Raw genomic sequence first — 13,252 nt, 5'->3', positions numbered from 1 at the left:
TCTACTTTATAGCCGTCATGATAAAAGCAGGCAACCTATTACGTATGTGCAGTGCACTGTGAGTGCAAAGCAGGCGTCATTTACACTTCAATCCAGCATTGCGTGAATGTCTCACCTGAGAGAAAGACGATCGTGAAACAACACACCACGCTACATGCTCACATGTCTGAGTCTCCTCTCATATTTCAGTGAATCTACTGAAAACACACAGTGAAAACATTTACAGCCAAGAAAGAAGATAATTCCTAAAGAGTCTCCATTAAGATTCCCAGTGGGCAATCAGACCTTGACAGAAATGTCTTTTGCATTGTTGGTGTTTTCTGTTTTTCTTCCAGCCTTTGGAAACGCAAAAACGATCCGCAATGACAACTCATCTCGTTTTGGGAAATACATTGACATCCATTTCAACAAGCGAGGAGCCATAGAAGGAGCCAAGATAGAGCAGTACCTGCTGGAGAAATCCCGAGTCTGTCGACAGGTAAGTCCGAAGCTGATCAGCTCAAAGTTAAACTCCTGAGCATTTTCTCAGTAACTAACTGTGACATAAAAAACGTCATTCTGTTTATCATCTTGACTTAAAGTAAAACAAAATAGCCAAAAGTCAGTTCTATCTTATGAATTAATCCCTGCAGTCTGCAAAGCCTTACCTTATCTTTTATAATATGTAGTGGTGTAACACTGATTTGACTTTTCTCCTCTCTCTACAGGCCTACGATGAGAGAAACTACCACATCTTCTACTGTATGCTGAAGGGAATGACTGTCGATGAGAAGAAGAAACTGGGGCTGAGCAAAGCCACAGACTACACCTACCTGACCATCGTGAGTTACTGTCTCACGCTGCGTAATTGGCTGATCAGTCGCCTTATCGGTGAAGAGGAGCTTTGATCTTTACAGCTGTTGAATAGTCTCTTATTAGGGGATCGTGCCAATCAGGAAAACAGAGATTATATCAAATAAAAATAGGATTAAAAAAAAGTAAATAAAATATGAAAAGACAAAGACTTTGTTCTGATCCCCATCCATCCCTCCGTCTCTTTGCAGGGTAACTGTACCGTTTGTGATGGCCGAAACGATATGAAGGAGTACTCCAACATCCGCTCTGCAATGAAGGTACTAACGTGTGTGCTGCTTTACCTAAAGTTAATATTGTGTATTCAACTATTTAAATATCACCAACATACTGTTTTTATCATCTTATATTTGAAAGACACTGAAAGGTAATGATTGTTGCTTGGGTCTGTTTGCTCAGGTGCTGATGTTCACTGACAAGGAGAACTGGGAGATTTCTAAGCTGCTGGCTGCTATACTGCACATGGGAAACCTGAGATACGAGGGTAACGTGAAAAATATTACCAGAAAAGGAATTTACTGTTTACTCGTCCGCTGTGTTTAGCTTCCTGTAGCCATGTTTCCTTGTGAGTATTGTTCTTAGTGTCCAGTCCTTGCAGTCCACACAAGTACAGACATAATTAACACCTCGTAAAAAATATCTGTGATTTTAATTTTATTTATAAAGAAAACTTCTTTAGACACTCTGTTGATCTTTGACCTTTCAGCACGCACCTATGACAACCTTGATGCCTGTGAGGTGGTGCGGAGCCCTCATCTCACTACTTCTGCCACACTATTAGAGGTGACACACACACACACACACACACCTTTTCATCCTCTTTCATCCTGTTTTGCTTTTCTTGCCCCTCCTTCTTTTGATTAGATGCCCCTCATACACAGATGGATGGGCAACAAGTGGGCGGGACTTCTATATTCACACCCATAGTTTTGTACCTACGTCCACTGCCTTCATTATTTAAAAACTCTGGTGAAGTTTAATATGATCATCCACCACTGTGACAGTATATATATGATAGAAAATAAATAATAGTAGAACTGGCCAGCAGTTTCACCCTAATTTAAAGATCCCATTGTGCTCAGACACATTATCCACCCACCCTTCTTTCTTTTAGTCTAATCTAGCAGTGTCACTGTTCAGTGACACTCAAATCAAACCTCCATTCAGGTGTTAATAAAAGCAGTTTTACGCTATTATTTCACAGTACTTCAAAACCGTAAATTTGATTGGATGTTTTGGAGATTCATTGAGGAGCTCCTGTGTTTATGTGTCTCTGTGTGTTAAGGTGGACGTTAAGGATCTGATGAACTGTCTGACCAGCCGAACACTCATCACCAGAGGAGAGACGGTCTCCACCCCTCTCAGCATGGAACAAGCTCTGGATGTACGGGACGCTTTTGTTAAGGTACAGCTCATAATTATCACACTTTATTCATTTAAGTTAATGAACTAAAGGGGTTAAAAGCCCCACGTAGCAGAGATGATAAAAGAGAATAAGTTGAGATTGTCCAACACAGACTCTGGTGTGAACCTTTTCATTGTATTTCCTTTCCTTTAACACATTTTCAGAGCCATTCAAACACTTTAAGTATCTTACATCCTGCCATGTTTCATTTCGACCTGCAGGTTTGCAGAATAATGGTTTTCTTCACTGCCTCTTCCAACACATTTTTGCATTTCCACCAAGAAGTGGAATGAGACTGAGACAGTGATCAACACGCACATAATATCTCTACTAGAGATCAAATCCCTCATTGGGGACCTTTAATGTGTTGGACTGTGACTTTGTCTGTGTGTGCGCGCAGGGTATTTACGGTCGCTTGTTTGTGTGGATCGTGGAAAAGATCAATGCAGCCATTTATAAGCCTCCGTCATCTCAGCCCAAAGCGCTCAGACGCTCCATCGGACTCCTGGACATCTTTGGCTTTGAAAACTTCACAGTAAACAGGTACATTACACACTAACTCTCACATAGTGATGCTGTCCACCCTACCCACTAAATCTTTGTTCTGAGGGGTTTCCAAAGCCAGCTACAAATCCCTTGTGAGTGAAGTGTAACGTCCACAGAGGCATTCATATGTACCCTTTGCCCTCCTGGTCTTCAGGTGAGGTGCTCACTAATAGCTTTAAATATCACCGCCCACACCCATGTGACCTGCCTCTAAATGATCACCATGAATGCATGAAAAATAACACAACACATGTATTGTGTTATAGCTAATGAGAGATGCTAACAAGTACTTTCTGTTGAAACTGGCACATATTTTATACCCTGTGTGGTTTTTATTAAATACCTAATTTAAAAAGTTTGTTCTTATGCCTGTGGCATTGTTTATGTATTTATTTTGTGAAACCCACTGGCATCACTACATATTGAGTTTAACTGAACTATTCTGTCAGCATTGTCAGCTTTTCCGTCACTTCTCGTCCTCGTTCCTGCAGCTTCGAGCAGCTGTGCATAAACTTTGCCAACGAGAACCTGCAGCAGTTCTTCGTGCGTCATGTGTTCAAGCTAGAGCAGGAGGAGTACAACCTGGAGAACATCAACTGGCAGCACATTGAGTTCACAGACAACCAGGACGCTCTGGACATGATCGCCATCAAACCCATGAACATCATCTCACTCATCGACGAGGAGAGCAAATTTCCGAAGGTATGCGCTCCCATATTTGTCTCACCTGGTCTTTGATTCCCCAAAGTTCAGCTCTGTAATGATGACGGTATACGTGCACCAGCAGTGGAGCATTTAGCAACCAAAGAACCAGAAATTCTCTGCAGGAGCTGAAGGACACCAGAAGCATTTAAAAAAAGAGTTGCTACACAACTGTTGTACAGCTCTCGGGACAAGAGAAGCAGAAACACTGTGCTCCTTACAAACTGAGCAGAAACATGGCTACTGTGACAGCTTCTATTGGTTCATGGAGTCTGCGTTTTGAAGAATGTAAGGAAACCTGGCAATCAAGTGTGGCATGAAGCGGACTGGACACCTTAAGCTCCTCCCACAGGAACCAACCATGTATGCGGTTCTCAGTTCACTCACACAGGTGACATTTTCTATAGAAGAGTTCCCACACATAAAACACAAACACAAAAGTTCATGATGTCCTAATTGTTGTCAACCAGACCGACCTTCCAATAGACCTAATTTCCATCAACTTGTCAAATTTCAAAATCCACCTAATATCAAAAGATTTGGAAATCTCCCGTTTCCTGTTTGACTTCCTGGATCTGTAACATAGTGGTGACATGGAGCCTACAACTACTGTCAGTAAAATTAATATAGATTAATAGAGGAATAGATTTTAATGTTGGCCCAAATGAGTTATTTATATTGTATGAAAATGATGACGACATGGATGCTGGGGAACTTTACCACCACATATTAGGACACATTTGTTTAACTTGGCTAAGACTTGGAGGAGATCAGTGAAAAAATGGCGCACAAAACACTGGCTTTACATTCACAGATGGAGCAACACTGTATTTTGCCTTCTTGATGTAACAGAATAATGAAAATTGAGTCTGTTGAATGGTTATCTGTCAGATATTTCCATTAAACACAGCAAACTGCACACTTGGCAGTTAAAATAACAATAGATCTGTATGTTTTTTTAACAAGAATCATCCACTTTACAGCTCATATAAACGGGGAAACTATCCATAGAAACTAAAAACCTTTTGTTTTTTACCAGGTTTTAAACTTGTTTTTAAATGTAAAGCGTCCTGAGGCATAGCAGCCTAAGCAGCACTGAATCACAGCATGCTGGACACTGTTTTCACTACAACTCCAACAAACAGTGTGCGGGAGATTTTAGTCAATAAGGTGTCAGCAGCTTGTTCACAGCTTGTTTCTGCTGCCGCCATGTGGCCTAAAGACTCGAAGCCTTGTTTTTTAAACTAAACTCTCACATTTTCCTGCCTGTCTCCTGCAGGGCACAGACACCACCATGCTCAACAAGCTGAACTTTCAGCATAAACTCAACACAAACTACATCCCTCCAAAGAACAACTATGAGACTCAGTTTGGCATCCAACACTTTGCTGGAGTGGTTTACTATGAAACAAGAGGTCAGAGTCACTTCACACACACCACATCACTAAAAGATGCAGTTACTACAAGTTTCCCGTTGTTTGAATGTACAGTAAAAGAGATTTTATGAAGCCAGTCAGGATGGTTTTCTGATCTCTGGCTAAATAAAACTACCAAAACGACATACAGCCTAAAATCCTGCATTTAAATTCTTTGACCAAAGTTTCACCTAATGAGCTCAGTGTATGTACAAGTATCGCACCTGACCATGTTTTTCTAGTCTATGTCAAAGTGAGAGCGCACAGCTCTGGCTGTGGGCATCAAAGCTCCACCAACCTGCTCTTTAAACCTTCTGTTTATGACTTTAGTGGTTCATATTCAAAGGTCAAATTCATGCAGAGTCACAAGAGTCACTGGTTTAAACCTGAAACTGATGCGGGATGGATGTTTGCTCGAAATCGTGTGCAGTGGTGGGCTTTGTATGTTTGCTGCCTGTAGCCGCGTGTCTTGATCTTTATCCCATTAGCCGGAGTGTGTATTTAAAACATGCTGAAATAGAAATAACAGCATGGAAGCACCACTTCCACTTAAAAATGTTTTACTAAGTCAGAGCTGAAAACATTTCTTCAAACCTATTACTGAAACTTATAACTGGAAGTTTCTTCACTGGATTTGGGCCCAAATTACACATTTCTATAGATCCACATGTCAGTTCTCAGGAAATCATAAATTTAATCTTTTATGTCTTTTTCATGAATGTTTTTATGTCAGATCTTGTACAATTATTATAATTTTTTTTAAACTCCTTTAAACTTCTACAAATACATCGTAATCACCACTGACAAATAAATGTCGTAAAGTCAAATTAGCAATGTTTAAACCTTTGATGTTTCCAAGATGTTGACTTGTGTGTCCTGCAGGTTTCCTGGAGAAGAACAGGGACACTTTGTATGGCGACATCATTCAGCTGGTTCACTCCTCCAAAAACAAGTTCATCAAACAAATCTTCCAGGCTGACGTAGCTATGGTAACACACACACACACACACACACACACACACACACACACACACACACACACACACACACACACACACACACACACACACACACAAACATGTATTAAGGAAATTAACTAGAAGACCATTGTCAGGCCTGTGTGACCACACCAGAACTATCACCAACCAGGCCCTGAACTGGAACTTAAACTAAACACTTGATTGGTGGATGCTGAGTGAGGAAGCATTACAGCAGGTTGTGTTTCTCTGTGTTTGTTAGTGTAACAATTTGCAGAATTAATAACTTACTAACTTGTTCAAAGCAGATCCTGCTTTCCCTTATTTCTGTCATACTGTTACTCTGGTGAAAAGCATAAAACATGACTAGAGTTTCAAATAAACAGGCCCTGGTGTCTTATACTAGGCACATGGGCCCCACCCACCTGCTTTTTGTAAGGGTCAACCAATGAGAAGAAGGCAGCCATAATCAAGACCCACTATATCAAAAATAAGGATTTGTTTGAGCTATGAGAACCCAAGGATGGAAATAAACCGAAGACGTCCACTTTAGGATTTGTGTTACTAAATTTACATTTACTTTTCAGATCAGATGTAGACAGTATTTAGATGCTGTGGGAAAACCACAAACCTGGCAACTCTGATAACAGCGAGTGTGCTCTCTGGGTCCCTGAATACAGCGGTACCCCATCTAGGAACCTCCTGACTGAGTGACACGTTAATTTGAGAACTGCAGAAAGTTTTTCTGAGTTGTTCTTCTCCTGCATGCTGTTGTTTACTTGCATGTTTCTCTTTGAAGTCCAGCCCAAAATAACATGTCTGACTTCTTTGTCTTCCCTCCCTGTGTGTCTCTTTGTTTGCATTTGCATGTCTGTGTGCTGCTTCTGCCAGTTTCTGTGTGGTTACGCTCCTGTTAGTTCAGCCACAGCTCCCTCCAAGGTAAAAATGAGAAATCAAACATCCCAGCGCTGCATTTTCATCCTCTTCATTTTACCATCTTCTTCCATTTCATTGATTCCTCTCTGACTTCAAACATGGTCTGAACATCCCATAGCTCACATACTTTTGTCATAGCTGAATGAGATTCAACCAAAAGGCTGATGAATACAACTCCATGTCAACTATGGTGGTTATTTTCCTACTGTGTGTGCTTTCATCTGTGAGTAATGTCACAAGATTATACCGTAGCTCACCGATCATTTTTATTTTCTGCCTTAAAAGTGTTTTAGTCTTATGTAGAAAGAAAAAAAAAAGCCGTGATGCTAAACAAATTCAAAGTTAGTACTGAGTCAGCGAGGTAAACCTAGCATTAGTAAATATTACCAAAAATTTAATGCAGTTAACAATAACATATAGCCGTAACTTCTTTTCACAAACCGACTGCGGGCAGAAGTACGGCAAACAAACCCCACTGAGCCTTTATTTTATTTATTTTTTATCTGTTGTTTGTTTACACTGACAAACTACATTATTTTGTGACATCAGATGCTGCTTTAGCAAACTACTTGACATATTATAAATGTAATTTTTACTAATGATTACTTTTTAAAGTTTTAAGGGCAGCAAGGTTTCTGCTCCACCTAAAGCTGTTAATAAACATGGATTATATTAGTATTCGAGTTGTTTTTAATAATCAAACCAGTGGTGAATCCAGACATGTGCATTAATTTGCTTTTAATATAATTATAACTTTTATTTATATTTTATCACTTGAATGTATTAATTGCAGTGTTGTAACAGATGCCTGTTACCGCCGGAGGGCAGTAACGTTTCTATCACACGAACACCTCCACAGGCGGTGACGAGGTTTATGTGACGGTGTTGATCGGTGCAGAAGCTCGTGCTGTGAAGCTGCGCGCTGATGTAACTTGAAGGTAGAAGTGAGTGAACGGGGTCAGATTTAGATCAGGTCGCTGAGTTTAGCCTGCGCAGGGAAGCAGCAGGTGATCTGTAAACGGCTCAAACACCGACGGAAACACTCACTTCCACCTCAGTGAGGCTCAAGTACAAACACGCAGGATGGAGAAATATTAGAAAGTTTTTCTCTTTATACAAAGCTCAGTTTGCTCTGTGCTCACGAAACTGGTAAGAACTTTTGTTTCTCAAATTTCGCTCTTTATCATCATCATCATTTATTATTATTATTATTATTATTATTATTATTGATTCTCCGGTAGCCTTACAAGTTGTCGTGTGTGTTGAAATAGTCAAACTATGGCTGCAATAAGCTGTAACTATTAATGGACAGTAACGTGATTATTTTTTAGACTTTTAATTTTAAATAATATAATGTTGCTGAATAATATTAAAATTATTTTAAAATCTTTATTTATTTTATTTTCATCAGCTTATTCATAGTCTGGAGGAAAATATCGCAATTTTTTTTTAAAAATTAGGTCTCAAAACTCAAGAAATTTCTTTAAATATACAAATAACCAGAATGTTATTGTTGTTTTTAAAATCAAATTGTTGTGTGATGCCATTTTACTTTAATTTAAATGATGTGATTAATTTAAATAAGTTTTATAATAATTTTAAAAACAGGCCTAAAACAGTTTTCTCTGGCTGAGCTGATTGATGCTTCAGTTAATTGATTGCAGCTCCTTCCTTGTGAAGCAGTCGCTGCTCAGTCAGCAGGTTTGACTGAGTGAAGCTGAAGCGTCAAACTTTGCTGTTCAGAGAGGAAAGAGGTTGGTGTCCGAGCTCAGGAAGAGCAGGAGGAGTCCTCATTGTTTCTAACAGGGTTGTTGCTGTGTGTGTGTGTTTAGGGAGCAGAAACCAGGAAGCGTTCGCCCACCCTGAGCAGCCAGTTTAAAAGATCTCTGGAGCTGCTGATGAGAACTCTGAGCGTCTGTCAGCCGTTCTTCGTCCGCTGCATCAAACCCAATGAATACAAGAAGCCGATGGTGAGTCTGACACGCTGTCCGCAGATAGAAGTCGAGGTTAAAACATGCAGTTACTGGAAGACTGCAGTCACAGGGAGGCAAAACATGGCTTTGCTTAGTTCAGTGTTGAGATGAATTACGAAGGTAAAAGGTAAAAAAGGTTGATTCAGAAGTTAATGGACATTAGAAACTCTGCTGCAGAGGAGGCACACTTTAGTTATGAAGAAGTTGTAGAGGTTAACATGATATAGTGAAATAGTAAATAGTATTTTTACTTCGTTTTGCATTAGAAAACTTTTTTAAAAAATTTTTCGGTCCAACCCTGCAGATACCTGATAAACTACAAACCTATTTTTATGCTTTGTACCTTTCATAGTGTGCAAGGCTTTCTTTGTTTTCCTTCCTGTCATTAAAACATATTGGAGTCATCCTCACGAGCAAAATTGCATGAAAAAGTTTTTAATCAATTAGATTAAAAACTTAATCGATAGAAATGGATCAAATCTGCTTCTGCTTGTTTTTCTCTCTGTAAATCTCATTCCCATAACTTAATTTCCCTCCGTATTTTCCCATGGCTCTCCACTCTCTCCATGTCTGACCGTTACCACAGCCGCTGTGACAAATAAAGATTATGTCTTTAAATTCAGGCTGTGCTGTAGCTGAAAGTTTGAGGAGTTTATGTTACAGTGCAGCACAAACGTTTGGACCTGACCTGTATCCTGAGTTCAGTTCATATGTTTATGTATCCTGGCAGAATTTTTTCAGAAAATATGAATGATGCTACAAAAATGTTTTTCATTCATGGTTGGTGGTTTCAGTAAAATCATTTATTATTTTTAAGTGTTGGCATGATACCATCCACATATGCTGACACACACAGGTTTAAATGACTACTAAAGATGATCGTTCTCACCTGTGATCTGTTTGCTTGTAATGAGGTCGGTGAGTTTCTGGGCTCCTGCACGTTTCCAGTGCTGCACTGATGTTGGACTTCTCAAAGGATCTGCTGGAGAACATAGTTGAACTTTATAAAACAGGAAACGGATATGAAAATATAATCAGGGAAATGAGAATGCCGGTCAGCAGAGTTCAAACTGTAATTAAGAAGCTGAAAATGAGTGATGAAGAAAAAGCCACAACCTCATCTGACAAACAGGACTGTTTGAGAGAAAGTGGAGTGGCTGTTAAGCTGCACAATGAGGAGTAAAAATGGGGAAATGATTAATGGGTTACTTAACTGTAGAAAAATAAAAGTACGTAGTGATCTAAAGGAGTTTCATGTTGATAGATTAAATAAAATATCCCAGTTCGCCCGTCATGTCTTCTCTCAACTGCCTCAAAGTACCAAATCTTTGCAGCTATGACCTTTAACCTTTCTCAGCTTCTTCAGCCAAAGCTGGGACTTTGTCAAAAAACTGTTCATGTTTGTCTGCAGCTGTTTGACAGGGAGCTGTGTGTGCGTCAGCTGAGGTACTCGGGTATGATGGAGACCATCCGAATCCGCCGTGCTGGATATCCCATCCGCTACACCTTCGTGGAGTTCGTCGACCGCTACCGGGTGCTCATGCCTGGAGTCAAACCGGCGTACAAACAGGTAGAGTGACTACAGGTGTGTTGATGGGTCTGGTAGACGCACCGTATTATTGGGTGTTTTAAATCAACACACCCAGAATAATTTATGTATTCCCAACTCCAGGTACTCCAGCTTCTCATTTTTTTTTTATTGGAAAACGTGGCAAAAAAGTAAAGATCAAAAAATATTCATCAAATATAAATGAAGCAAAGTTTCTCATCACTGTTGACGTCCAGTTTCAAGAAAAAGAAAAGTTTCACTGTGTGATTCTTGCATTTGATGCCTGGAAACTGTCCTCTTTTCACACAGCGCAGCTCATGTTGTTGTTGTTGGACACGGGACGGATCAGGAACGTCTCGTGATCAGGATGGTTTTTACAGATGGTGTCATGGAAGTTCAAAAGAAGATTGGAATCATGAGTGCATTCGATTTTATACCAGAGCTGTTTTTAGGCGGTCCTCACCTGTCGCTTCTTTCAAAACGAATTTTCTTTGTCTTAATGATGTGACTTAATGACTTAACTAATTTACAGTCGAGTCGGTTACATATTCACTGAAATAAATAAAATCACTTAAACTCAAAATAATAAAGAACTAGTAACTCAGTACTTTAATCCGCTAAAAAATAGAATCACGTCATCATAGTCGGGCAGTTTTTAAATCAGTTTTTAAAGTCTTTTATTCTTTCTATGCTTCAGTTTAAACATGAACCTAATCTGGTTTGTAGGCGCAGAAACACTAAAACGATTTAAATACTCACTATCTGAAAATTGCAGTTGTCACAATAAAAACCTGACGATGGAGTAACTGCCTGAAAGTTAAAGGAAGTTTAAAAAAAGAAAGAAAGTAAAAGTTAAAAAGAATAATGCGCATCTTTCCATTTTTGTGGCCACACCAATCAGGCAGTTTCAAAAAACACAAAAAGGCTGTAGGAGGAGATCAACAGTTTTATGCTAGAAGCATTTATCTAACCGGGGATCACGTGGCTGCATTCAGCCCCTTTTAACTCAACTCTGAACTTTTTGTGGTTTAAATAAACAGTTGTTGTCTAACTGTTAAAATCTCTCCAATTGGACCAAAAGCATTTTTGAGATTCAGTGAAAATCTTTGTGCAGAGAATAATCTTATCACAGTATTCATCTGTGTAAAACTGTGGTCTGAGAAAGCTGCGGATCACCTCAGCATTTACTTCAGTTAAAAAATAATAATAACAATTTGTTGAATTGGAATAAAGTGTTGGACTTATCCGAGCTTGGATAAGTAATTTTGTAGCAGCTGTAGCTTCTTCTTAGGGAAGGTGGCCTGCTGTGTAGCCTCTGTGTGACACGGGCCCAGCGGCGTTGTTATGGGAAGTGAGCGAGTGTCTCTCTTTGTTGTGGGTTTGTGTGTGCGAGAGTTTGTCATGAGGGTATTTTCTGGTGCCACACATGTTTTCACTGTGCAGTTTTTCCCACACTCCCACCAGCTGCCTGTTTTTCTTGGAACATGCGTGTTCTGTTTCCTCCACCCCGCCCTGTGACGCTTCACAGGTCATATTTTGTGTGTGTGTGTGTGTGTGTGTGTGTGTGTGACTTTGAAAACATTTGTATTTTTAATACCTGACTTGTTATTGCAGTTAACGCAGTGGTTTGACCTGCGTTCGTTGTGATTAAGTTGATGATTATTTTGCTCAAACTTGGCAAATTCAGTGAAAGTAATTTTGGGTTTTGTTAGAAAAAGAAATTTTATTTCTCAAGCTTTGGACACATTTGGGATCACAGGGATTACCTGCAAATGTAATCCCTGTGATTTAGAAACAGGCTATAGAATTCTTTGAACACTCAGTTTCAGACAGTTTTTTTCTATTCTTTGCTCCATGTGATGTCAGCGAGAGAGGATATGCATTATATGATCATCTTGGACACACAGCTCTGTGAGCACAGAAGCCCCACCCTCGTCTTTTTCTGAGGACCAGCCTGTCTGGAGAAAGTTTGTTTGAAGGGTTTAAAGAGCTTGTTTCACACTGAGGCTCAGAATGAGATAAATGAGGATTATTTTGGAAACTGTGAATCATGCAAAGCTACTCTGGTAGAGTCCAGGAATAAAATATATTGGTTGATACCGTCTCTGTTTCCATCAGGAGGACCTGAGAGGAACCTGTGAGAGGATCGCTGAGGCCGTGCTCGGCAGAGACGACGACTGGCAGATGGGAAAAACCAAGATCTTCCTCAAGGTACTCCTGCATGCAGGCGTGTGTCCACACAGGGCAGAAAAGCCTGCAGGGTGTTGTTCAAAGTCTCAGATTTGTAGGTGCCACTTCACACAGCTGCTAACAGCACCAGTGTGAAACTTTTCACAGGGCTCGCTGTATTTCCAAAAAACACTGATGCCCGGGCTAAGCGGCTGGCACAGCACAGCACATCGCGTGAACTACTGTTCTCTTATCTTTCCACTGAAATGTTTCCACATTATCCAGAACTTCTTTACATTCTCGTCTCTGACTCGCTCGGCTGTGGTTCATCCCAGCCGTGAATCTGCTCTGGTTGTTTCCAGTCCACACGTCTGCTGATGGGAAACACTGCGTGTTTTAGTTTCCAGCTGTCTATCTGCCTACTTTATACAAACATGTATTGCAGATCAGGTCAGAGGTCACGTCTGTTAGCTGGCCGTCCCCACACAGAGGTTAAAAGAACATATCATCTGGCTCCACAGTGTAGTTTGACGTGGCGAGCACAGCCTGTCAAAGCATTTTTGTTGTTGTTGTTGTTTATCGTCGCTCTGCAGCACAGCCGTTATCTTCATTTTTATGTTTCTGCCTTTTATTTTCTTTACTTCCTGCATTCAAAGCGCTCATCAAAGATCGCTCCTGGGAATAAAATGTAATTTCGGTGAAGGGGGTGGACCTTCAGCCCTTAAATC

General features: G+C 40.2%; 1 protein-coding gene across 2 annotated transcripts in view; it reads left to right on the top strand.

The window, feature by feature from the left end:
* myo7aa (myosin VIIAa) overlaps nt 1-13,252 on the top strand; it is a 52,617-nt gene that overhangs the window by 14,792 nt on the left and 24,573 nt on the right. The window contains exons 7-20 of one of the 2 annotated variants that reach the window (XM_085430867.1): nt 336-478; nt 708-821; nt 1,044-1,112; nt 1,252-1,336; nt 1,559-1,635; nt 2,138-2,257; nt 2,658-2,800; nt 3,295-3,505; nt 4,785-4,920; nt 5,803-5,909; nt 6,789-6,836; nt 8,666-8,803; nt 10,218-10,376; nt 12,474-12,566. In XM_085430867.1, coding sequence (XP_085286993.1) covers nt 336-478; nt 708-821; nt 1,044-1,112; nt 1,252-1,336; nt 1,559-1,635; nt 2,138-2,257; nt 2,658-2,800; nt 3,295-3,505; nt 4,785-4,920; nt 5,803-5,909; nt 6,789-6,836; nt 8,666-8,803; nt 10,218-10,376; nt 12,474-12,566 — 1,643 coding nt within the window. The remainder of the gene's footprint in view (nt 1-335; nt 479-707; nt 822-1,043; nt 1,113-1,251; nt 1,337-1,558; nt 1,636-2,137; nt 2,258-2,657; nt 2,801-3,294; nt 3,506-4,784; nt 4,921-5,802; nt 5,910-6,788; nt 6,837-8,665; nt 8,804-10,217; nt 10,377-12,473; nt 12,567-13,252) is intronic. The other variant, XM_085430868.1, reaches the window with a different exon arrangement.

The sequence above is a fragment of the Copadichromis virginalis genome, linkage group LG14 (genome assembly GCF_057382275.1).
Source record: "Copadichromis virginalis isolate Kocher_CV1m ecotype Utaka linkage group LG14, C_Virginalis_male_GT1.1, whole genome shotgun sequence".
NCBI classification, from domain to species: Eukaryota; Metazoa; Chordata; class Actinopteri; order Cichliformes; family Cichlidae; genus Copadichromis; species Copadichromis virginalis.
The sequence above is the reverse complement of the archived record's forward strand: the minus strand, read 5'-3'. Positions and strand labels throughout refer to the sequence as shown.